The sequence below is a fragment of the Theropithecus gelada genome, chromosome 8 (assembly GCF_003255815.1).
Source record: "Theropithecus gelada isolate Dixy chromosome 8, Tgel_1.0, whole genome shotgun sequence".
NCBI classification, from domain to species: Eukaryota; Metazoa; Chordata; class Mammalia; order Primates; family Cercopithecidae; genus Theropithecus; species Theropithecus gelada.
This window is the reverse complement of record NC_037676.1, coordinates 20,067,273-20,094,185: the sequence shown is the minus strand read 5'-3', so window position 1 is coordinate 20,094,185 and position 26,913 is coordinate 20,067,273. Positions and strand designations below refer to the sequence as shown.

The 26,913-nt window shown below is 45.3% G+C and overlaps 1 protein-coding gene across 1 annotated transcript; it reads right to left on the bottom strand.

The window, feature by feature from the left end:
- Positions 1-8,727: 8,727 nt before the first annotated feature.
- On the bottom strand, positions 8,728-10,344 carry LOC112630482 (keratin, type II cytoskeletal 7-like). The gene has a single exon (XM_025394824.1). It carries the CDS (start codon positions 10,293-10,295, stop codon positions 8,886-8,888), a length of 1,410 nt encoding a protein of 469 aa, XP_025250609.1. The 5' UTR covers positions 10,296-10,344; the 3' UTR covers positions 8,728-8,885.
- Positions 10,345-26,913: the final 16,569 nt, after the last annotated feature.

The window sequence follows — 26,913 nt, the reverse complement described above, 5'->3', positions numbered from 1 at the left end:
CTGTGGTTGAAGACAGTTTCCAAACCAGAGGATAATTCCTGAAATGTTTTTCTACGCAGGCCCAGTTCTAGAGTGTGAGGATACAGAAGTGTATTGCTGGAACACAGTCTGAGGTACAGAAGTGTATTGCTGGAACACAGTCTGAGGTACAGAAGTGTGTTGCTGGAACAGAGTCCAAGGTGGGGAGAGGTAAGAGGTGGTAATGGAGGGCCAGGCATGGTCCAGACTGGAAGGGCCTATGTGCTGGTCTGAGAACCTGGCATTCCCCTGCTCCTCAGTGGGGGAAATGGTTGGTTATGACAGCATGAGGTGGTGTGTCAAAGAGAATGCAAAAGTCCAGGAGAAATAAATGCAGAGCAATCTTCCTGGGGCATCAGTTGTACTTAAACATCCTTGGGGAGGAGGTTGAGTGATTCTGTAGATAGGTAATTTAAAGAATTATCCTAACACTGGAACCAGCCTGAGTGGATCCTGGCAGAACTTTCAGACTGGGCTCCCGTCTGGTCCCCTCAGACGGAGTGTGGCCCCCAGCTCTGCTAGGTTAGGGGAGCTCCCTTGGGAAAGCGTGAGGAGGCCTGCTGCGGTGAGAGGAAATGAAGGAGAGAGTCTTACCCTATTTGTGCTTTAGAAAGATCCCCTGGTGGCTCGCATGGAGAGGGAGGATGAGGTTTGAGGCAGTTAAGAGGCCTTCATAATAGTTCACCTTGGAGATGCTGAGAGCCTGGCCACAGGGTGGATGTGAGAGGGATATGGGGATTGATGGGGCTTGGATATTGCTGAGGCAAGGTGTGGGGGGAAGGACAAGGGAGTCCAGATGAATCCTAACTGTCTTTGGTTGCTGAGAGATATGATACCATTAATAACAGAGAGCACAGGAGGAGAATGGGTTCCATTTCATGCATCTAGAAGGCGGTGAATGAGAGACCCCCAGGGAGTGGATTGTGAGCAGGGAAGAAAAGAGGGACAGGGGGACCATGATGGGACACCGTCTTCAGGGAGCTAGTGGAGGACGAAGATCAGGTGATGAGAAGGCCTCTCACCTTCGTCCTCCAGCCACTCCACACATCTCCCAGGAGCTGGGGTCCTGGGCCATGTCAGACCACCAACATTTGCTTCCTTAGCAATCCCTCCAGGTCTGCATGGCTCTGCTTGTCTTTCCGGAGGGTGCTCAGTCATCCTTCAGCTCCTTCTGAAGCTCTCCCCTAAGTGGGAACAATTGTCTCTTCTGTGCTCCCCTGGATCCCCTGTGACCTCCTTTACAGAATGTGCTGGTTTCCTCCTCGCTGCATCTGCAGCACTTTACAGAATGTGCTGGTTTCCGTGGCTGTTTCCTCCATCAGCCTGTGAGCTCTGTGCCCAGCCTTGCACAGAGTAGGTGCTCAATGAATGTATTCTGGATGAGTGGATGGATTGCCCAAAAGGACAGAGAAAGAATCAAACAGGATGTGCTCACAGAGAGAGAGAAAGGAAAGAATTCTCAGTCACAGGAACCACATGCGCCAAATAATAAAGTCAGATAAGAGCTGAGAAGCATTTGTTTGAGTTGGGAGCTGTCCATGGCCAGAATAATGTCCCCGGCTAGATGTGGGTGGAAACACATCACAGCAAGTTTACATGAAAGAGTGACTAGGAGATAAGAAAGTGGGGACAATGAGTGCAGACCTTCCCCCACCCCAATAAGTTCAGAATAGAAGAGAAAGGGAAAGATAAGGTGATAATTTCAAGTGACATAGATTTTTAGACTTGAAAGGAAGGAGCAAGTTGGGAGAGAGATGCCTATATAATGCAAAGTGAATGGTGCAAGTGATTGAGATGCAAAGGGATGATCAAGAGCAGAAGTGAAGGGGTTGGCTTTGAACCAGAAAGATTTGAGGTCAGACACTCCTTCCCCTGTGAAGGACAATGGTGAGGGGAAGGGGAAGGGAATAGGTTACAGTTGAAGGAGATCAGGGAAGGCTGTGAATGGGAGAGGAACACACACACTTAAAGACTCATGACACTGCTGTGCATCCACAGGAGACTGGAAAATCACACTAGACCTCCAATTGCTATGGCTCTATGATGTTCCATAGAAAGAGTTCCATCTGAAACTGCTCTCTGGGCCTGCTGCAAAGCCACCATCTGGCACTCTCCTTTTCTGTCATCTGAAGACTTAGCTTTTCCTTTCTCCTGTCTGGAGCCCTGTTTCCTGGGATCCATGTTTTTCTCTTTTTTGGATTTCTTCTCCATATCTTCTGCTACATATCTAGGGGCTTCCTGAGATGCTGAATGTGCCTTGGAGGTCTAAAAATGTCTTTAGTCTATCCTCACACTGAAATTGTGGTTTAGTTGGAAAATCAATTCTAGATGGAAAATAAATTTCCCTCAGAATTTTGTCTTCTGACTTCCCCTGTGGTTACTGAAAAGTCAGTTGTCATTCTTATTTCACATCTTTTGATGTGATATTTTTCCTTTCTGGAAGAATTTAAGAGATTATTTTTAGCTCTGTTTTTCTAAAATTTCATGATGAGGAACCTTGATGAGAGGTCTTTACTTAATATGTTGGGCAATCAGAATCATTTCAAACAGGAGACTCATGTCAGTTCATTGGAAAATGTTTCTGTAGCACATATTAGATGATTTTCTTTTATTTTTATCTGTTCTCTGTTTCTGCAACGTCCACTAGATAATTGTTGAACTTCTTGGATTATCTTCTAAATTTATTTTCTACTTTTCATCTTTGTCTCTTATTTTCTTCATTATGGGTGATCTCTTTGACTTTGTCTTTCAATGATCCTATTACATTTTTTATTTTAACTATCACACTTTTACCTTCCAAGAGTGTTTTCTGTTCTTTGTTCTTTTTAAAAATTACATCCTTTGTTTTTTGTTCAATGGCTGCGGTGTTTTCTCCTCTACATTAAGTGATGCTAAGTAAAGTTTTTTTGGAAAATTTATTCTGCTCTCTGCATTGTTTTCTTTAGTTTTTGGTTCTGTTAATTTTGGTTGTTGTTTTTCATATTCCATAATTGTCATCTATATCCCCAAAAATCACTGGAATCTCTCTCTCTCTTTCTCTCTCTCACTCTCTCTCTCTCTGTGTGTGTGTGTGTGTATGATGCATATTAGGGGAGGAGGACTTATTATTGGCTTTCCTGTAGGGTGATCAAGCACCAAGCAGGATATAGATCTTTTTAATTTTTGGTGTGAGGAGACAGGAGAATTCTCTTTCTTCAAAAAAGTCAACTGCTTACCAGGATCTCTCTCTCTCTTCTCTCTCTCTGTCTCTCTCTCTGTCTCTCTCTGTCTGTCTCTTTCTCTCTCTTTCTTTCTTTTATCTCATCTCTATTATTGTTTGTATACCTACCTGTTTTGATTCTTGGACCTGGGTGGAAAAACAGAGTTAGAGAGCGCATTTCTTACTATTCAAGATAGAGAATTTCATATCTGTTTTTAACTCTGAGACTCAACTCTGTCTTCTGCTTTTCCAGGTGTTCCTGCATTTGTACCTGTAGCTTTTCCAGTTCAATAGAACTAGAGGATCAGCCTCTGCTCCACCATCTGGGCAGGATAAGTAGAGAGGTGGCTTTTCGGGGTTGGAGGAGACCTGGGGGTCTAATTGTTCTGCACACTGACTTCAACCAACATCTCCTTCTCAGCTCAGCCCCTCCACTGTCTTTACCTGCTGCCTCCCAATGCCAAGCCTTCTGTGGGCGTTGCTGGGTGAATTGGCTCCTGCCTCACTGGCACCCTCCGCAGGCTCTCAGAGCACAGCTTTCTCAACTCTGCAAGGACAGTTGTTGCTCCTCTTCTCCCACCCCACCTTGAAAAAGTGGACTGAAATATCTTATCTGCTACTGACTTCTGTCTCATTCTCTGTGTCCCTGCTGGCTTTTATCATTTATTCCATCAAATTAGAGGGTTTCACACACTCAATTTAGCATTTTAATCAGAAAACCTAGTATCCATTTTGGTACAAAAAAAAAAAAAAATACTGTGCAATCTGTTGTATGCCCTTTGTTGCCTAACGTGGCAGGCGTTCCATGAAGACCTGTTGACTTAATCAGTAATTCCAGGTCTAGCACATGGGACTATCAAGTCCAATGCTGAGCCTGGGGCACAAGGAGCAGAGTATACCTCTGGGAGAGAGGGAAGGAGGCCAGAAAATAGACTTCCATAAGGTGGGTAGGTAAGAACAGCTCTTCTTTCTAGATCTTAGTTGATGAGGAGTGATTGGAACAGTTGGTTGGTTTTGCATCTAATTTATCAGTGTTGGACAAATTGGCTGTGCCATTTGGACTACACAGTGAGAGCTATGACTGGCAAATATAGGAAGGAACACCGCCCCTACAATTTTCTGCCCATTATCCTTGCGTTAGGGCTTACATTTCCAACCACTTGGAATTAAGCCATTAAATCAACAAGCAGATTGAAAGCTCTACTGATAAGAGCCCATGAACCATGATGGAATGCACATGCACCATGATGGAATGCACCCGCACCGTGATGGAATGCGCCCGCACCGTGGTGGAATGCGCCCGCACCGTGGTGGAATGCGCCCGCACCGTGGTGGAATGCGCCCGCACCGTGGTGGAATGCACATGCACCATGATGGAATGCACCTGCACCATGATGGAATCCAGGGGTCATAGCCAGGCATCTAGGGATGACCTCTGCTTCCCTCTAACTGGCAACAGATCAATCTGACTTATGTTTCCCCTTTCTCTGGGATTTCACAGGGTCTCTGGGGAGATGACAGCCATAGGAAGTTTGGGGATGAGCCTCTGGCCACAAGTCCCTTATGGTCACTGATGAGAGCCCTGTACAGTGGATGGCTCTGTTGTTTCCACGCCAACATTGGGCACAGGGATCTTGGCCAAGGTTCTCAAGTCACTGACTCCATGTCTGTTTCCCTTGGGCACCAGGCTACTGGAGCTTCCATTGGAACTCAGGCCACCCTATGGAACTGTTGGAATTGGGGCTCAGGTCCTGCTGCTCCAAGATACCCATCTCTGTCTATCCCCACACATCACCCAAGGGCCTGGGAAATCCTACCCTTCCTCTTTAGTTGGTCTCCATCTCTTGAACTAAATCTCAGTTGGGGGTTGCCTTCTGTGTGTTTGGTATCAGCCTCTGTTGTTGTTTTTCCTCTGAAACATAAGGTGCTCTTAACTCTACTGTGAGGCACTGGGAACCAGACTGAGATGAAGATTAGCTAACATCTAACTTCTGAGTTTTGGATTAGGGTTTCCAATTCTTCTTTTGAGTCTCCTACTGAAACAGGAATAAAAAGCACATTTATATCTCAGTACCTTTAGTATTTGACTAAACTCTGCAGTTGGAAAACCTGGTTAGGTTTCGCCATGACTTTTCCAAATGTATTAGGCCATAGCACTCTGTTCCCCTCTTAACATTTATTAACACCTATATCAGTTAGGGCACCCACAGGAAACAGCTGGCATACTCACCCCGGGATAATTTTAAGATGCTTAATTTACAAAGGAACTGATGACAGCAGTGTGGGCAGCATGTGATGGATGGTTCATAGCCCTGGGGCCAGCTGCATGGAGCTGTTAACACCCCATCCTGGAGAGCTAGGAAGGTATAGGGGAATTCGGCAGATGGAATTTGTCTGCTCTGTCAGTTAAAGCTCCCCATCTGATTTCCGAGTGCCCCTGCTTCTTCACCAGTGCCCTCACCTTGTCATTAGAGGTCTGGTAGGGATGAGAATTAACGGGCTCCACAGCTCTGCAGCCCTTACTGTCAGATCCTGGGCTTAGTCCTCACCACGTCTTCTCTGTGACTGCAGGAAGTGAGGAACTTCATCACTGCCATGGGTCTTCTGGTCCCCCGAGTACGTTCTGAATTGCACGCTCATATCCTCTAGGGCTGTAAGAAGGAGCAGTGAGTGCAATTGGCTGCCTGATGCCTATTCCCACACATGTGGGATCCCAGGACATGGGGCTCAGCCTGTAGTGCAGTGTCCAGAAGCCCCACCAGGGTACTGGGGCAGGAAAGGTTACTTCTCTAAAAGTTCTGGTTTCTGGAACTGAGGGTGGGGCCTAGGAGGCAGCATCCTCATCATCAGACAAGCTGTCATCCAGGAGAGATGAGGCAGTGAGGGAGGCACTGAGGATAAGGCACTGGGGAGGCAGAGGAAGGTGGGGCAGGAGCAATGTCCTGAGTTGGAGATCTTGGCTGGGATTCTTTCTATGGGGTTCCCTGATCAGCACATGGAGCTCTGGCCCCGCCTGCTGCTGGGATGGAGGGTTGGAAATGCTTTTTCATGGGGTTTTACCACTTATTCTTCTAGCCATCTCTCTCTCTCTCTCTCTGCCTTCTCCTTCCCATTCATTCCCCCTGCTTTTCCTCACAACTGCTCTGTTTGTTTCACTTCTGCCGTGTCTTTTCCTAAATCTTTTACTATCTCTCTTTTCTTTTTGTAGCTTCTTTTCCCTTATGTGATACAATTATTTTTATTAGCCTGTGCTATCTATATATTTAAATCCCAGAAGTGTATCTGCTAATTGTACTTTTAGGGAAATAATTATGCAAGTTAAGATGATTAGATAATGAAAGTGTTCTCTGGGGCTGGCCTCTTTACAAGGAAATGGTGATGGGAACAGGGATCCTTTCTACTGAAACTAGCAGGGTGGTTCAGTTCTTATTAGGACACTTTGAGACATCTGAGATACAATCAGATCACTCCCAGGGCTTGGCCAGAGGGCTAACTCTGGGAGCTCATCCTGTGAGCAAGATTGGATATTTTGTGGCCTTCCAGGAAGGAAGAGTTCCATGATACATGGCTTAGGGCGTAGGACCCCATGAAATTCCTAGATCCATATGAAGATTCCAAAGACACTTGGAGTTTCTGAAACTTGAGCACACACGCGTGCGCGCGTGCGCATGCACACACACACACACACACACACACACAGAGCAAGATTTGGCTTCCTTTGGGCAGAGGGTTTTGTAGATGTGAAATTGCTGAAATGCATCAACTCTGGAATTGCTTCATTGTACACTAATGGTGGCCGTAAGCTTCCTGCTCACTCACTCTTGTCATATAATAAATGTTCACAAGATATATGCTTTCCTTCTCTGGGCCATCAGAGGTGCCTACCACACCCTCGCATCCAGTCACTTGCTGACCTGACCTCCCCAGACAGGAAGAGGTGGTGCTGGTGCTATTATTCTAAGATGAGGGGACATTGAGAGAGGCGATGGTTGGGGGATGGCCCAAGTTAAGAAGGGGCAGAGAGAAAGGGTACATGTGATTTTGGATGTATAGGGGAGCAGAGAAGTGAGCCAGGGAGAATGGGGTTCTCTTGAGTATTGAAGAACTGGCAGGAGTAATTTCTTGGAAGAATAAAAGGGGATGGGAGTCTGATCTTGGTTTAGAGACACTATTTTGCAAAAGGAGAATTTGATGCTTAGAGGGGATACACTCTTCTGCAGTGGGACCTTGACACTTCTCCATTAAGAAGTGGAATGAATTCCTCTCCCCTTGAATCTGTGTTGCCTTTAGTGACTTGTCTGATCAACAGAATGTGGTGGAAATGATGTTCTGAGTTTTCCAAGGCCAGGTCATAGGAGCTTTGTGGTTTCTGCTTCTCTTTTGTAAACACTCACCGTTGGGGACACTTCCTCTCAGAACTCACCCCTCAGTGGGTGAAGCCCAAGACACGTGGAGAGGTCACATGAAGGGGCTCTGCTTAGTGCCCCGCCTGAGAGGCTGCCTGGCAGCCAGCATCAACTGACAGCCTTTGGGAGGGGATCTTGGATGTCCAGCCCAGCTGAGCCTTCAGTGACCTCAGCTCCAGCTCCACCTGACTGTAACTGCATGAGAGACCCCAAGCAAGAACCGTGCAACTGAGCTCAGTCAATCCAGAGTTGTGAAAGGTGGTGCATTTTGTTTTGAGCCACTACATTATGGGATAGCTTGTTATGCAGTAACAGATAACTAGGAACCATATTTAAGAAAAATACTCAAGATCCTGAATTTTAAACAAGAACCAAAGGGTCTTCTCTCTGCACTTTCACAATTACTTTCAGAGAAAAGGGGTAGTTTTAAAAACAAGCTTCCCTGACTATGCAAATATATCCCTTTCTGATTGGACAAATTAACGGTCAGATAGGCTTGAGCCATTGGCCTTCATGCTTGAAGGCAACTTAGAGACCATGGAATAGTCATGGGCCTGCCTGCTTGCTTTACAGATGAGAATCATGGAGCTGAAGTGACTTGCGCAGCGTCACCCAGGTGCCTAATAACAGAACCTGGGCTGGACCCTAGGTGCCCTGATTCCTAGCTCAGTGCTCTCTTTATTATATTATGCTGCCTGTTTATAATGCTGTTTAGGGACAGGCAATTCCCTGAAATGGAAGTTTCCAAAGACCTAATGAGAATGATGAAAGCGTGTGTGTGGGGATTCTGAAGTCACCTGGGCTCTTTCACAGCTCTGTCCAGCTGCATGGTTTTTAGGGAGGCATAGCTTGTTTCAGTCGGCTCAGACTACCATAACAAATTACCATAGACTGGCTGGCTTAAACACCATATGCCTATTTCTCACAGTTCTGGAAGCTGGGAAGTCCAAGATCAAATTGCCTGCAGATCCAGGGTCTGGGGAAGGCTGCTTTCCAGTTTGCAGACAGAGGTCTTCTCATTGTATCTTAACAAGGTGGAGCACAAAGAGAGACGAGACTGGAAGCGGGTTCTCTCAGGTTTCTTCTCTTGTTTTTAACTTTTTTTTTTTTTTTTTCTCAGAATGAGGGTGCTTTATTGGAAGCTATTCTGACATCACTTTCCAGACTGTCTCATGGTCTTGGGACCAGGCATGGGAGGCAGGGATGGGAATCTTCTTGTGACTGTGGGCAGTGGCTGGAGGAATGGAGTGGTGGGAGGCAGCTCAGTTGCGGGCACTCCTGCGACTGGTGGATGTGGTCCGGATTGAGTAAGCCTTCAGGGGCCCAGGACCCGCACTGCTGGAGAAGCTCAGGGCATTGCTGCCCATGGTTTCCCGGAGGGTCAGCCCAATGCCACCACCATTGCTACTGCCACCAGTGGAATTCACCACAGAGATATTCACGGCTCCCACTCCATCTCCGGCCAACCGGCTCTCCTCGCCCTCCAGCAGCTTGCGGTAGGTGGCGATCTCGATGTCCAGGGCCAGCTTCACGCTCATGAGTTCCTGGTACTCACGCAGCTGCCGCACCATATCCTGCTTGGTCCGCTGCAGGGCAGCTTCCAGCTCCTCCTGCTTGGCACGAGCATCCTTGAGTGCCAGCTCCCCACGCTCCTCAGCCTCGGCAATGGCGGCCTCCAACTTGGCACGCTGGTTCTTGATGTTGTCGATCTCAGCCTGCAGCCTCTGGATGGCCCGGTTCATCTCTGAAATCTCGTTCCGGGTATTCCGGAGGTCGTCCCCATGCTTCCCAGCTTGGGCCTGGAGGGTCTCAAACTTGGCCTGATACCAGGCCTCAGCCTCAGCCCGGCTGCATTTGGCCATCTCCTCATACTGCGCCTTGACCTCAGCAATGATGCTGTCCAGGTCCAGAGAGCGACTGTTGTCCATGGACAGCACCACAGATGTGTCGGAGATCTGGGACTGCAGCTCTGTCAACTCCATCTCATTGAGGGTCCTGAGGAAGTTGATCTCATCATTCAGGGCATCCACCTTGGCCTCCAGCTCCACCTTGCTCATGTAGGCAGCATCCACATCCTTCTTCAGCACCACAAACTCATTCTCAGCAGCTGCGCGGCGGTTAATTTCATCTTCATACTTATTCTTGAAGTCCTCCACCACATCCTGCATGCTCCGCAGCTCCGCCTCCAGGCGGCCCCCATCCACCTGCAGCGCCTCGAGCTGCCCCCGAAGGCCAGCGATCTGGGCCTCAAAGACGTCTGGGAGGCGGCTGCTCTTGGCCGACTTCTGCTCCTGCAGCAGCATCCACTTGGTCTCCAGCAGCTTGTTCTGCTGCTCCAGAAACCGCACCTTGTCGATGAAGGAGGCAAACTTGTTGTTGAGGGTCTTGATCTGCTCGCGCTCCTCCTGGCGCACCCGCTGGAGGGAGGGGTCAGTGTCCAGCCGCAGCGGGGCCAGCAGGCTCTGGTTGATGGTGACCTCACGGATGCCGGCGCCCACCGGGCCCCCATAGGCGGAGCGCACGGCCACGCGCGGTCGCGAGGCGCCCAAGCCGTAGAGGCTGCTGCTGCCAAGGCCGCCGGGGCGCGCGGAGCTCAGGCGCACCTGGGCGCCGCGGGCCGAAAAGGCGGCTGAGCGCGAGGTGAATACCGGGGAGCTGAAGTGAATGGACATGGTGGCTGGGCCGGGATGGATCTAGCGGCGGGCTAGGAGGAGCGCGCACTCGCTCGTTTTTAACTTTTATTTGAGGTTCGGGGATACATGTGCAGGTTTGTCACATAAGTAGACTTGTGTCATGAGGGTTTGTTGTACACATTATTTCATCACCCAGGTATGGAGCCTGGTACTCATAAATTATTTTTCCTAATCCTATCCCTCCTCCCACCCCTCATTTAGCTCCCACTTATAAGTGAGTACGTGCAGCATTTGGTTTTCTGTTCCTGTGTTAGTTTGCTAAGGATAATGGCTTCCAGCTCCATTCAGGTCCAGGCAAAGGACATGATCTCGTCCTCTTTTATGGCTACAGAGTATTCCATGGTGTATATGTACCACACTTTCTTTATTCAGTCTATCATTGATAAGTACTCAGAAAAAGAGAATTTCTTCTTATAAGGGCACCAATCTTATCATGAGAGCTGCACCCTCAGGCCCTAATCACCTCGCAGAGTCCCCATCTCCTAATACCATCACACTGGGGATTCAGGATTTCAACAAATGCATTTGGGCTATTCAGGGGAGATGGGGGTGGGGGAGACACAAACACTTAGTCCATAACATAGTTTCAGTTATTTAATTTAATTTTTTATGAGACAAGGTCTTGCTCTGTCACCTAGTCTGGAGTACAATGGCACAATTATAACTCACTGCTCTGCCTTGAACTCCTGGCCTTGGCCTCCCAAAGTGCTGGGATTACATGCATGAGCCACTGCACCTAGCCTAGTTTCTTTTAAAAAGCATCTTTTCACACTATGTCTGGCAAGAAGACATTGAAATGTGGAGTGATAAGGTCAAACGTGGAGAAGGGCCTCGGTGGGGAATTAGCTGTGCTGAGGCCCAGCAGGGTGGGAGGCTTCAGGGCACCCCACTCTCCTGGGATGGAGAGGGTCTGGATAGGGCAAGGCCTGTGATGAGCCATGTTCCTGGCCTGGACTCTGAAGGCCATTGCGCCTGGGGCTTTCTGCTCATCACCAGTCCAACTGAGAGCTCCCCATTTGAAGAAAAGCAATGTCCGGCTGATCTGGGAGACAGTTGTCTCCATCCCAGAGCAAATAAAGCATCAGAGGGAGGTGCTCAATGATGAGGGAACATCAAGTTGCTTTTTATGGTTTAAATTAAATGGGTTAAATAACGTCAAATTTATTTGTTGACATCCTAACCCCCATGGCCTCAGAATGTGACCTTATTTGGAAACAGGATTGTTGCAGATGTAATTAGTTATGATGAGGCCATACTGGGAAAGGGTGGCCCTCTAACCGAATGTGGCTGGCGTCCCTCTAAAAAGGGAGAAGGCCACATGAAGATTCATGCAAAAGCTGAGGGAGTGCTTCTGCAAGACAGTGCACACCAAGATTGCCAGCATACCAGCAGAAGCTAAGACAGAGGCGTGGAACAGATTCGCCTGCATAGCCCTCCGAAAAAACCAACTCTATCCACACCTTGATTTTGATTCCAGCCTTCAGAATCGTGAGACAGTAAGTTTCTGTTGTTTAATTAAGCCACTTAGTACTTTTTTATGGAAGCCCTAGAAAACGAATACAATGTTAATTAGGTCAATGAATAGAGTCTTAAAAAAAAGATGAAAGGGGACAGGGAGTAATGGTTTGGAGGAGGAAGAGGTGAAAAGTTGGGTTGGGAAGCCCTGGTGGGAGAGCCACAGCGCAGGCCATTGAGACCCTGGACCCATGTCATGCCATCTGCAGTAGAGAATCATGCATCCTTTAAGAAATAGCTCTTGGCATGTTACTGGGTCCTAGTGGAAACAGAACATGGCCATGGACATCAAGTGGCAATGCATCCAGAACTGCCTATTATGAGCTGGGCTCTGTCAGAGCTACCAAGTTATAAAGTCAGACAGGCCCAGTACCCATCTATTGTGGTGTGGAAATATTACATGTGGTGTTGAGCTTGAGTAGGACCTGAGGGCATGACTAACTTGCTAGACCTCCTGGTCACCCACCACAGTTGGATTTTCCCAGCTTGTGCCTGTGGCCATAGAGAGGAATCCTGTATGATCAGCTGGAAGAGGAAGCAACATAGTTTACTCTTGGTTTACAGGTGGATCAACTCAGTACATGGGTGCAAGCCAAAAATGGAGAGTGGCTGCATTTCCCCCACATTTAGGGTGACCCCAAAAGGCAGCAGAGAGGGAAAAATCTTCCCAGTGGGTGAAGCTTTGAGCAGTGCACCTGGTCATCTACTTTGTATGGAAAGGAAAGCGGTCAATTACCTGGTTAGGGGTCTGGAAAGAAAAGGACTAGAGGCAAGGCAACGTGGGTAGAAGCATGTGACAGACATATGGGAATGGGTACCAAGTATAAGGATTTTGAATCATATGTTCACCACTAAGTATGTGCTATCAACTAGGTAACTGAGTAGACAAAAGGACTTGACCTGTTCACATTGGTCAGTGTTTTAGTTTGTTGAGGCTGCTATAACAAAATACCATGAACTGGGTGGCTTATAAACAACAGAAATTTATTTCTCACAGTTCTGGAGGCTGTGAAGTCCTAGCCTGGGAACAAGATTCCATGTCTGATAAAGATCAACTTTCTGGTTCATAGATGGTGCCTTCTTGCTGTGTTCTTATGTGGTGGGAGAGGAGAATGAACTGTCTGGGGCTTCTTTTATAAAAGCACTAACCTATTCATAAGCGGTTCACCTTCATGATTTAATTATCCCCAAAGACTCCACCTTCTGATATCCTCACCTTGGAGGTTAGGACTTAAACATGAATTTTGGAGGGGATGAGGGTGCACATTCAGTTCCTTGCAGCCAGCCTTGATAATAAGCCAGCCCACATTGACACGATGGACTCATGAGTGGAGTGGCTGTAGCATTAGAGAGGAAGATATGTGTGAACTTAATAGCGTGGACTTTCACTTATCAAGGCTGATCTAGCTACTGCTGCTTCTGAAGGTCCACATTGTTAGCAAGAGTCCAATTCAACCAGGCACTATTCCTCAAGGAAACCAATTGACTGCACAGTGACAAGTTGACTACACTGGCTCCCGTCCATTCTGGAAGAGCCAGTGAATCCTTCTCCAGGGACAGATACCTTTTCTGGGGATGGGTTTGCCTTTCCCACCCACAAAACCTCAGCCAGCATTTTTATCTGGGGGCTTTCAGAATGCCTGATTCATAGGCATGGAATCTCACAACAGCACAGCATCTGACCAGAGGATCCATGTCACCTTGAGTGAGGTGTGAGAGTGGGACCATGACTAGGGAACCAATGGTTTTATCACAGACTCCTGCTCATAGGCAGCCATGCTCTTGCAACACTGGGACAGCCCTCCAGAGGCACAGTTGAAGCCCCAGCTGAGAGGAAACATTCTGAAGGAATACGATACCATTATTTATGATGCAGTCCATTTTTTAAACCATTGGCATTTATGGTACTATGTCTTCCATAAGAAGGAAGCAAGGGCCCCAGAACCAAGCTGTAGAGGCAGGAGTGGCTCCACTTACCATCATACCAATGACCCACTGGGGGATGCTCCATGTCCCTGAAACCTTGGGTTCTGCAGGGTTGGAAGTTCTGACTGCTGAAGAGGCACCTTTGCCAGAGGTCACAGGAAGTTCCCATTGAACTACAAGTTACAGCTTGGATTTATTGTGCCCATGGACAGTAGGCAAGGAGAGGGGCAGTGTCCTTGATTAGCAGGAAGAATCAGATCTGGTTTTACACAATGGGAGCAGGAAAGAATACATGTGGAACCCACGTAAACCACAAAGATTGCTGAGGTTGAGGAAACTTTAAAAGGGACAATGGGGAAAGGGGAGAATGGCATTAGTTGTGGCCTAAGGTCAATTGCAAAGGGAGGGCAACAGTTCATCCTACTAACCTCCCTCTCCTGGTTCTTACTTAGGAAGAAAGACCCACTGGACTAATGAAATTATGAAACCAGCTGCTGCCCAAATCTGTGTGGAGAAGGTTTGCTCAGCGCAAGGGGTGGACTGTAGCAGCCATGAGAATGTGCCTTGGGGAATTCTAACTATAGGGCACACAAATAACCAATAAAGGCAGTTGCTGTGGCTCTGAGATCCAGCATCCCGTTTTCACAGAGGCTACATTCCCCGTGGGCTGCTTTCAGCTAAAGAATGAATGTGGCAGGTACACTAAGGAAGATACATTCTTGGGAGGCATGGGACTCCTCTGGTGACCAGTGTGGCTTGAGGACTACCGAACTTGCCTTAGACTGCATCATTCTTTAGGATGTTTCCATCTAACCTTCTATTCCTCTGTCCTTCCTTCAAGGTCAGACTTGCATCATGGTCTGACTGTTCTTACAGCTTTCCCTGGGCCCCTCCCCATTTTCTGTCACAGGCATTTCCCCTAAAAAAAATCCTTGCAGGTTTAATGGTGTCTTGGCATCTTCTTCCCAGGGCACCCAGAATAACCCAGTCCCTTTAACTCTTGCTCCAACCTCTGTAAACAGACCTTCCATAAAGCATCTCTTCAAATACCCTGCTGAGTTGCCATCTGTTTCCTGCTGGGACCCTCAGTGATAGAGATTGCTATAGACTATAAATGTTAGAGAATTTCAAGGAAGAAAAAGCAATGTTAGGTGGTGTGATGAGAATAAGCAGCAAGGAAGCCATGGATCTTGAGATATGGGGTTGATCTGATGTTAGAGGTTGGCATTTCAGGTGTGTGTGTGTGCATGTATGCATGCATATGTGTGTACATGCATGTAGGAATGCATGTGTATGTGCAGCATAAGCAAAGGTACTAGGGAAGAAACAAGTACATATGGCAGGGTTTGTCCAAGAGTCCACACCTCTTTTCTCAGGAGCTCCATTTGTGCTATGGGAGGAAAGCACCGAGAAATTCTTATTTCTCTGTGTTCAATGTTTAGAATTTGCAAAGAAGTTTCCCCCTTTCCTTATTCATCACCTCATTGCCTGCATCTTTCTATGTGCAGCCAGGAGCTCATGTTAGACAAGAGCTGGGGCAGTGGCAAGGCCAGATGGAAATACAGAAAAACAGGAAAGAAAGACAGAAAAATGAGTGCCTTGAAATTCTGGTGTCCAGGGCTCAGGATACTGGGGGCAACAGGACTAAAGAGCCCCATTTGTTAGAAGCCAAAGACAGGGAGCAGTTTTCTTCAGAAGTCAGAAGCTCCCAAAACAGAATTCTACAAGATAAAGGAGATAAAGGTTTCACACATAGGCTTCTATAATTCAAGTATCTCTAAGATGTTATTGCTAAGCTGTGAAAAACCAGGTTCTATTTATTCCTTCATTCAACATACGCATATGGGGTACCTATCACGTGCCAGGAACTGCTCTAGGCACTGGAGATGCACTATTAAACAAGACAGATGAAAAAGCCCTGTCCTCATGGAGCTTACATCCTATTGATTACCAAATAAACCAGTAAAACAAATAACATGTCAGAGGGTGGTAAGTGCCACGGGGCAAAGCAAAGCAGGAAAAGGAATAGGTTGTGCATGGGCTGGGGCAGAGACAGCTAGAAAAGGCCTTGCAGACAAGGCAACGTAGAACAGAGACTTTAAGAAGGTAAAGGAGCAAGCCTCAGAGATACCTTGGAGAATGGTCCATGCAGAAGAAAGAGCAAGTTCAAAGTCCTGAAGGTAGGGGTGTGCTTGCTGCTCTTATTAATGTCTGTCTATTTATCATCCTGTACTAGTCCACCTACACACAGAAAAGCATCTATTTGCAAAGTCTTCAAGTTCTAGTGTTTTGCATTCCAGACTACAGTAATGTTATCTAACTGTAGTATCTAAAAGGCACCAGTGGCATGACAAAAAAACATTATATCTCATTATAGTATCAGACTTGAAGTTCATTATCTCACAATCTGCATCAGTTTCAGCAGCAGATAAAACTCTCCAAATATGACTCCTCAGATGCATCTCCACTTAATCTAGAGACTTTGAATTTAAAAGACAAGTAGTACCTTGGCTTTTGGGATTGGAAAATTTGCATCCTGGTTCACTTACAGGCTGTGTGGTCCTGAATAGTTACTTAACCTCTCTAAGCCTCTATTTCTATATCTATAGATGGAGATAATAGCAACATCTACCACATACACCAAGGAGGAAATCAGATGAGACTGTTTATTTATAAGTGTTTATGAGTTATTGGCTTTTTTTATTTGGTGGAGTCTTGCTCTGTCACCCAGGCTGGAATGCAGTGGCACAATCTTGGCTCACTGCAACCTCTGCCTCCCGGTTTCAAGCAACTCTCCTGTCTTAGCCTCTTGAGTAGCTGGGACTACAGGTGCCTACCACCATGCCTGGCTAATTTTTGTATTTTTAGTAGAGACAGGGTTTCACCATATTGGTCAGGCTTGTCTTGAACTCCTAACCTCAGGTGATCTGCCCGCCTTGGCCTCCCAAAGTGCTGGGATTACAGGCATGAGCCACCATGCCCGGCCAAATTGTTGGCTTTTGTATAGCACAAGATGCTAACTGAACCATTAGTCTGTTTCTTGATACATAACAAACCATGTCACAAAAAGTTAATGGTTTAAAACAACAATCATTTATTTCCTCACAGTTTCAGACAGGTTGACTGGGCTTAGATGGCTGGTTCTTCTGTTGGTTTCCCTGGGGCCCACCTTTATGGTTGCAGTGATCTGGCAGCTCAGCTGGATGACCCAGAATGGATTCACTCACATGTCTGGCCTCACTTACACATTCTTACCTAAGGCTCTTGGCTGGGGTGTCTGGTTCTCCTCCACATAGTTTCTCCTTTATTAGCAGAATAATCTATTTTTCTTTTTTTTTTTTTTTTTAAAGGAAGAAATCTTTACTTATATAACTTAACAATTAGCAACAGAAATAAAGGGACTGCCAGGCACAGTGGCTCATGCCTATAATCCCAGCACTTTGGGAGGCCGAGGCAGGAGGATTGCTTGAGTCCAGGAGTTCAAGACGAGCCTAGGCAACATAGTGAGACCTCATCTCTACAAAATATTTTTTTTTAATTTTTTTTTAATTTTTTATTTATTATTTATTTATTTATTTATTTTTTAAATTAATTTATTATTATAATACTGTAAGTTGTAGGGTACATGTGCATAACGTGCAGGTTTGTTACATATGTATACTTGTGCCTTGTTGGTGTGCTGCACCCATCAACTCGTCATTTACATCAGGTATAACTCCCAATGCAATCCCTCCCCCCCCCCCCCTCCCCATGATAGGCCCCGGTGTGTGATGTTCCCCTTCCTGAGTCCAAGTGATCTCATTGTTCAGTTCCCACCTATGAGTGAGAACATGCGGTGTTTGGTTTTCTGTTCTTGTGATAGTTTGCTAAGAATGATGGATTCCAGCTGCATCCATGTCCCTACAAAGGACACAAACTCATCCTTTTTTATGGCTGCATAGTATTCCATGGTGTATATGTGCCACATTTTCTTAATCCAATCTGTCACTGATGGACATTTGGGTTGATTCCAAGTCTTTGCTATTGTGAATAGTGCTGCAATAAACATACGTGTGCATGTGTCTTTATAGCAGCATAGTTTATAATCCTTTGGGTATATACCCAGTAATGGGATGGCTGGGTCATATGGTACATCTAGTTCTAGATCCTTGAGGAATCGCCATACTGTTTTCCATAATGGTTGAACTAGTTTACAATCCCACCAACAGTGTAAAAGTGTTCCTATTTCTCCACATCCTCTCCAGCACCTGTTGTTTCCTGACTTTTCAATGATCGCCATTCTAACTGGTGTGAGATGGTATCTCATTGTGGTTTTGATTTGCATTTCTCTGATGGCCAGTGATGATGAGCATTTTTTCATGTGTCTGTTGGCTGTATGAATGTCTTCTTTTGAGAAATGTCTATTCATATCCTTTGCCCACTTTTTGATGGGGTTGTTTGTTTTTTTCTTGTAAATTTGTTTGAGTTCTTTGTAGGTTCTGGATATTAGCCCTTTGTCAGATGAGTAGATTGCAAAAATTTTCTCCCATTCTGTAGGTTGCCTGTTCACTCTGATGGTAGTTTCTGTTGCTGTGCAGAAGCTCTTTAGTTTAATGAGATCCCATTTGTCAATTTTGGCTTTTGCTGCCGTTGCTTTTGGTGTTTTAGACATGAAGTCTTTGCCCATGCCTATGTCCTGAATGGTACTACCTAGGTTTTCCTCTAGGATTTTTATGGTATTAGGTCTAACATTTAAGTCTCTAATCCATCTTGAATTAATTTTCGTATAAGGAGTAAGGAAAGGATCCAGTTTCAGCTTTCTACTTATGGCTAGCCAATTTTCCCAGCACCATTTATTAAATAGGGAATCCTTTCCCCATTTCTTGTTTCTCTCAGGTTTGTCAAAGATCAGATGGCTGTAGATGTGTGGTATTATTTCTGAGGACTCTGTTCTGTTCCATTGGTCTATATCTCTGTTTTGGTACCAGTACCATGCTGTTTTGGTTACTGTAGCCTTGTAGTAGAGTTTGAAGTCAGGTAGCGTGATGCCTCCAGCTTTGTTCTTTTGACTTAGGATTGTCTTGGAGATGCGGGCTCTTTTTTGGTTCCATATGAACTTTAAAGCAGTTTTTTCCAATTCTGTGAAGAAACTCATTGGTAGCTTGATGGGGATGGCATTGAATCTATAAATTACCTTGGGCAGTATGGCCATTTTCACGATATTGATTCTTCCTATCCATGAGCATGGTATGTTCTTCCATTTGTTTGTGTCCTCTTTGATTTCACTGAGCAGTGGTTTGAAGTTCTCCTTGAAGAGGTCCTTTACATTCCTTGTCAGTTGGATTCCTAGGTATTTGATTCTCTTTGAAGCAATTGTGAATGGAAGTTCATTCCTGATTTGGCTCTCTGTTTGTCTGTTACTGGTGTATAAGAATGCTTGTGATTTTTGCACATTAATTTTGTATCCTGAGACTTTGCTGAAGTTGCTTATCAGCTTAAGGAGATTTTGGGCTGAGACAATGGGATTTTCTAAATATACAATCATGTCATCTGCAAACAGGGACAATTTGACTTCTTCTTTTCCTAACTGAATACCCTTGATTTCTTTCTCTTGCCTGATTGCCCTAGCCAGAACTTCCAACACTATGTTGAATAGGAGTGGTGAGAGAGGGCATCCCTGTCTTGTGCCAGTTTTCAAAGGGAATTTTTCCAGTTTTTGCCCATTCAGTATGATATTGGCTGTGGGTTTGTCATAAATAGCTCTTATTATTTTGAGGTACGTTCCATCAATACCAAATTTATTGAGCGTTTTTAGCATGAAGGGCTGTTGAATTTTGTCAAAAGCCTTTTCTGCATCTATTGAAATAATCATGTGGTTCTTGTCTTTGGTTCTGTTTATATGCTGGATTATGTTTATTGATTTGCGAATGTTGAACCAGCCTTGCATCCCAGGGATGAAGCCCACTTGATCATGGTGGATAAGCTTTTTGATGTGTTGCTGAATCCGGTTTGCCAGTATTTTATTGAGGATTTTTGCATCGATGTTCATCAGGGATATTGGTCTAAAATTCTCTTTTTTTGTTGTATCTCTGCCAGGCTTTGGTATCAGGATGATGTTGGCCTCATAAAATGAGTTAGGGAGGATTCCCTCTTTTTCTATTGATTGGAATAGTTTCAGAAGGAATGGTACCAACTCCTCCTTGTACCACTGGTAGAATTCAGCTGTGAATCCATCTGGTCCTGGACTTTTTTTGGTTGGTAGGCTATTAATTATTGCCTCAATTTCAGAACCTGCTATTGGTCTATTCAGGGATTCAACTTCTTCCTGGTTTAGTCTTGGAAGAGTGTAAGTGTCCAGGAAATTATCCATTTCTTCTAGATTTTCCCGTTGATTTGCGTAGAGGTGTTTATAGTATTCTCTGATGGTAGTTTGTATTTCTGTGGGGTCGGTGGTGATATCCCCTTTATCATTTTTAATTGCATCGATTTGATTCTTCTCTCTTTTCTTCTTTATTAGTCTTGCTAGTGGTCTGTCAATTTTGTTGATCTTTTCAAAAAACCAACTCCTGGATTCATTGATTTTTTGGAGGGTTTTTTGTGTCTCTATCTCCTTCAGTTCTGCTCTGATCTTAGTTATTTCTTGCCTTCTGCTAGCTTTCGAATGTGTTTGCTCTTGCTTCTCTAGTTCTTTTAATTGCGATGTTAGAGTGTCAATTTTAGATCTTTCCTGCTTTCTCTTGTGGGCATTTAGTGCTATAAATTTCCCTCTACACACTGCTTTAAATGTGTCCCAGAGATTCTGGTATGTTGTATCTTTGTTCTCATTGGTTTCAAAGAACATCTTTATTTCTGCCTTCATTTTGTTATGTACCCAGTAGTCATTCAGGAGCAGGTTGTTCAGTTTCCATGTAGTTGAGCGGTTTTGATTGAGTTTCTTAGTCCTGAGTTCTAGTTTGATTGCACTGTGGTCTGAGAGACAGTTTGTTATAATTTCTGTTCTTGTACATTTGCTGAGGAGTGCTTTACTTCCAATTACGTGGTCAATTTTGGAGTAAGTACGATGTGGTGCTGAGAAGAATGTATATTCTGTTGATTTGGGGTGGAGAGTTCTATAGATGTCTATTAGGTCTGCTTGCTGCAGAGATGAGTTCAATTCCTGGATATCCTTGTTCACTTTCTGTCTCGTTGATCTGTCTAATGTTGACAGTGGAGTGTTGAAGTCTCCCATTATTATTGTATGGGAGTCTAAGTCTCTTTGTAAGTCTCTAAGGACTTGCTTTATGAATCTGGGTGCTCCTGTATTGGGTGCATATATATTTAGGATAGTTATCTCTTCCTGTTGAATTGATCCCTTTACCATTATGTAATGGCCTTCTTTGTCTCTTTTGATCTTTGATGGTTTAAAGTCTGTTTTATCAGAGACTAGTATTGCAACCCCTGCTTTTTTTTGTTCTCCATTTGCTTGGTAAATCTTCCTCCATCCCTTTATTTTGAGCCTATGTATGTCTCTGCGTGTGAGATGGGTCTCCTGAATACAGCAGACTGATGGGTCTTGACTCTTTATCCAGTTTGCCAGTCTGTGTCTCTTAATTGGAGCATTTAGTCCATTTACATTTAAGGTAAAGATTGTTATGTGTGAACTTGATCCTGCCATTATGATATTAACTGGTTATTTTGCTCGTTAGTTGATGCAGTTTCTTCCTAGCCTCGATGGTCTTTACATTTTGGCATGTTTTTGAGATGGCTGGTACCGGTTGTTCCTTTCCATGTTTAGTGCTTCCTTCAGGGTCTCTTGTAAGGCAGGCCTAGTGGTGACAAAATCTCGAAGCATTTGCTTATCTGTAAAGGATTTTATTTCTCCTTCACTTATGAAACTTAGTTTGGCTGGATATGAAATTCTGGGTTGAAAATTCTTTTCTTTAAGAATGTTGAATATTGGCCCCCACTCTCTTCTGGCTTGTAGAGTTTCTGCCGAGAGATCTGCTGTGAGTCTGATGGGCTTCCCTTTGTGGGTAACCCGACCTTTCTCTCTGGCTGCCCTTAAGATTTTTTCCTTCATTTCAACTTTGGTGAATCTGGCAATTATGTGTCTTGGAGTTGCTCTTCTCGAGGAGTATCTTTGTGGCGTTCTCTGTATTTCCTGGATTTGAATGTTGGCCTGCCCTACTAGGTTGGGGAAGTTCTCCTGGATGATATCCTGAAGAGTGTTTTCCAACTTGGTTCCATTTTCCCCCTCACTTTCAGGCACCCCAATCAGACGGAGATTTGGTCTTTTTACATAATCCCATACTTCTTGCAGGCTTTGTTCATTTCTTTTTCTTCTTTTTTCTTTTGGTTTCTCTTCTCGCTTCATTTCATTCATTTGATCCTCAATCGCTGATACTCTTTCTTCCAGTTGATCGAGTCGGTTACTGAAGCTTGTGCATTTGTCACGTATTTCTCGTGTCATGGTTTTCATCTCTTTCATTTCGTTTATGACCTTCTCTGCATTAATTAGTCTAGCCGTCAATTCTTCCACTTTTTTTTCAAGATTTTTAGTTTCTTTGCGCTGGGTATGTAATTCCTCCTTTAGCTCTGAGAAATTTGATGGACTGAAGCCTTCTTCTCTCATCTCGTCAAAGTCATTCTCCGTCCAGCTTTGATCCGTTGCTGGCGATGAGCTGCACTCCTTTGCCGGGGGAGATGCGCTCTTATTTTTTGAATTTCCAGCTTTTCTGCCCTGCTTTTTCCCCATCTTTGTGGTTTTATCTGCCTCTGGTCTTTGATGATGGTGATGTACTGATGGGGTTTTGGTGTAGGTGTCCTTCCTGTTTGATAGTTTTCCTTCTAACAGTCAGGACCCTCAGCTGTAGGTCTGTTGGAGATTGCTTGAGGTCCACTCCAGACCCTGTTTGCCTGGGTATCAGCAGCAGAGGCTGCAGAAGATAGAATATTGCTGAACAGCGAGTGTACCTGTCTGATTCTTGCTTTGGAAGCTTCCTCTCAGGGGTGTACTCCACCCTGTGAGGTGTGGGGTGTCAGACTGCCCCTAGTGGGGGATGTCTCCCAGTTAGGCTACTCAGGGGTCAGGGACCCGCTTGAGCAGGGAGTCTGTCCCTTCTCAGATCTCAACCTCCATGTTGGGAGATCCACTGCTCTCTTCAAAGCTGTCAGACAGAGTCGTTTGCGTCTGCAGAGGTGTCTGCTGCTTTGTTATTTTTTACTGTGCCCTGCCCCCAGAGGTGGAGTCTACAGAGACAGGCAGGTTTCCTTGGGCTGCTGTGAGCTCCACCCAGTTCGAGCTTCCCAGCAGCTTTGTTTACCTACTTAAGCCTCAGCAATGGCGGGCGCCCCTCCCCCAGCCTCGCTGCTGCCTTGCTGGTAGATCACAGACTGCTGTGATAGCAATGAGGGAGGCTCCGTGGGTGTGGGACCCTCCCGGCCAGGTGTGGGATATGATCTCCTGGTGTGCCTGTTTGCTCAAAGCGCAGTATTGGGGTGGGAGTTACCCGATTCTCCAGGTGTTGTTTGTCTCAGTTCCCCTGGCTAGGAAAAGGGATTCCCTTCCCCCTTGCGCTTCCGAGGTGAGGCGATGCCTCGCCCTGCTTCAGCTCTCGCTGGTCGGGCTGCAGCAGCTGACCAGTACAGATCGTCCGGCACTCCCCAGTGAGATGAACCCAGTACCTCAGTTGAAAATGCCGAAATCACCGGTCTTCTGTGTCGCTGGCGCTGGGAGTTGAAGACTGGAGCTGCTCCTATTCGGCCATCTTGCTCCGCCCCCCCTCTATTTTTCTTTTACATGGTGATGGCCACTTTCCAAGATGAGAGTGGCAGCTGTTAGGCCTTTTATGGCCTGGGCTCAGAAGTTACATATAACTTTTGTTACATTTGACTGCCCAAAGCAAGTCACAATGTCATCTGAGATTAAAGGGGTGGAGAAGCGAGCCTCACCTCTCAGTGGGAGGAACTTCAAAGTCACATTCCAAAGGGATATGCAACATGGGTGGAAGAAATGGGCCATCTTTAGAGTCTGTCTCTAAAGGACACAGTCTGTCCTCTAGCCTCAGCAAATCGCTCCCTGTCATGTGCAAAATACATTCACTCTTCCCAAGACCCCCAAAAGTTTCATCTCATTATGGCATCAAACTTGAAGTATATTATTTCATGATCTGCATCAGGTTCAGATGTAGATAAGACCTCTCAGTGTGGCTCCCCAGGTGCAGCGTCTCTTGATTCAGAGACTTTGACTTTGAATTTAAACGACAAACATTCTATCTCAGCACCCCTAGAACACAGCAGTGGTTTAGGAACTGGATAGACCTAAGAGCCAGACCTATTTAAAATGGAGAGACCAGGAACAACAAAGTAGTTGCTGGTCCACAGCAATTGTGAAGTCTATCTGGTTACATGTTGATATTGGCTTCCCTTATATGGGTCAGAGAATGTTCCTTGATGAGAGTCTGGTTCTGCTCCTGCTCCCTGAGAGGGATACCTAGGCCCTTGTTTTCTGTAGCTCTTAGATCTTCTCCCTGGACTCTTGCTTCTATCCTCTAAGATGCATTTATTTATTTTTTGTCTCATAGGAAATTATCTGTGTTGGTAGCTAAGTAGCTTTCGCAGCGTGACTCTTGCTCATAGAAAGTGGAGTCTGAGAGGCTTATCTTCTGTTTGAATTACCTCTTTAACTTTTAGTCCAACTTGTAGTACTTTCACTGATAAAAGGCTCTTAAAATTTTTGTGTTTCCTATGAATCTTATTGGGGTTCACCCCATGGCCCCAGTAGCTCTATCTATAATTATTTTTGAGACAGACCTTTCTCTTTGGGTGTGTTAATCTATTGTGGGACAATATATATAAGACTGTCAGAAACCCCTTTGTCTAGCAGAGAGGGTCTCCTAATCACTGCCTTTCAGAGGTTTACTAAAGGGTCTTATAAGTACACCCTTGATTTGATCTTTTTGCTGAGGTTATTTCTTATCTGAGAGCCTTTGCCTGACTGAAGATACTGGAAATCAGAACTAGTTTAATTTTTCTAAAACAGTAAATTTTTGGCCTTTTTTATTTCTTCTAGAACAGTCTTGAAAACTAAAGAGCTGGTTCTTTAGCTCATCCCTCTCTGGCAGTACCTTATCATACACAGCTGAAAGCATCTAACTGATGCTTTTAACATTTTGCCTAGAGATCTTCTTAACTAAATCAATACGTTCATTAACTACTGTTTGTCTTTCAAGTTACTGCAGACAACATTATTGGCAATTATTCTGCTGCTACATAACATGAGTTGCCCCTTTTCCAGCCTCTAATAACAATTTCTTCACTTCCTTTCTAGCATACTAAAAGATTGTTCACCATTTTTTCCAGCCTTCAGTAACAACCTACTCAGTGACTTCCCAGCTCCTATCTGCTGTGTTGTCCCAGAGCCAATGCCACATGTTTTAGGTTTTTGTTACGGTACTCCTCTACTAGATACAAATTGCTTTAGCAGTTATCTACTGCTGTGCAACAAATCACTCCAAATTTTTGTGGTTTCAAACAAGAACCATTTATTTGCTCACTCTTCTGTGGTTCAGTAATTTGGGCAGGCTTAGCTTGGATGGCTTATCTCTGTTCCACATGATGTTGGCTGGGCTCAGTCATATGCTTGCGGTCAGCAGTCAGTTCATCTCGGAGCTGGCTGATCAAGATGGCCTCACTCACATTCATTCCAGTTGGCTGGGGCTAGCAACTGAGGTGCTTCTGTTCTTTTCCATGTGGTCTCTCTAGTAGAAAGCCTGGGCTTTCTACACTGTGGTGGCAGTGTTCCAAGAGAGCAAACCTCTGCGTGCAAGCATTTATAAATCTCTGGCTTGTATCGCATATGCTGGTGTCCCATTGGCTGAAGAAAGCCGCATGGCTGAGCTCAAAGTTGATGTGAGAGTGGATTAAACAAGGGAATGCAAACTGAGGGGGAGGATCCATTGAGGGGCCATTAATGGGACCATCTACCACACTTGATGTCCTCGTTGATCTGTTCTTGCTGGCTTCCAGACATGGTTTGTAATAGGTAATTCTAACACTTCTATTTTGATCTTGTTCTCCTCTTCTTCCAGGATTAAGGGAGGATTACAATTACTTTCCTGCCCCATATAGTGGACCAGATTAGGTATGGCCTGTGGGTTGTGGGTAAAGAGCTTATATTATTTTCAGATTGAGAACTTAGTCGCTGGAGTGAATACCTCTCATTTCTCCATTCCTCCCATACTATGTGAGCCCAGAGATCTCTGTTGAGATTGTTGTTTGTTCTGGCCTGGGTAAGGAATGAACAATGATGGCATGAGATGGAGCCTTTCATCCTTATCTCCACACTTCACACCTGTATCAAGAGTTAGCAATTAACCTTTACAGTCTTAAGCTATTGAGACGTTGAGTTCTTTGGTTACCACAGCATAACCCAGCCCATCTTGATGGATACACAGCCTCAGTCTCTCCATCCCCTGTGGTCAGTTCTAGCTTCTTCCCTTGGTATTTTTTGATATAACTTAAGCTCCAAGAAAGGGAGGAGAATACAGATAATTAAGTGTCTAATAGGAGAGATGAAGGAAGGGGGAAGGAAGAAAGTATTGGGCCATGAGGAGCCCATTGTTTATTTGCCAGGGATTTATGACATGCCTTCTGTATACCTAGGCTTTGTGCACTGCCTGGGGTATGCGAAGATGCATAAGGCATGCTCTGGAAGGGAACACAGACCACGGGGGAGGCTAACACATGAACAGTGAACCCCACTAGAGAGTGATGGCTACTGCCCAGGGGTGCAACTGATTCTCTGTTTTCTTCTGTAATTGGCTAATTGTCCCTGCAGGCAATTTCCATAGAGAAATTCCAGCTATGGCATCTGGCATGGCGGCCTCATTGCAGTAATTGTGTTTCCAGCCTCCCAAGATAAGATCTTTGAAGGCCAGCACTCATCTCAATGCATAAGGCCTGTGATTTGTTGAAAAGTCAGTCTCATTACTTTATAATCACATATGAGATTCAATCCTTACAGATGACAAATATGGGGACAAAAACGAACGCTTCTGAGGGCTGTGGTTTGCAATTTTGAGGCAGAAACGGACTGAAATGGGAAGGTGTTTTTGAACAGTCAGGGCCAGCTCAGAGCAGAGGCCCTGAGGATGCTGGATAGCATTCCTGGCAAAGCTTCAAGACTCTGACATTGTAA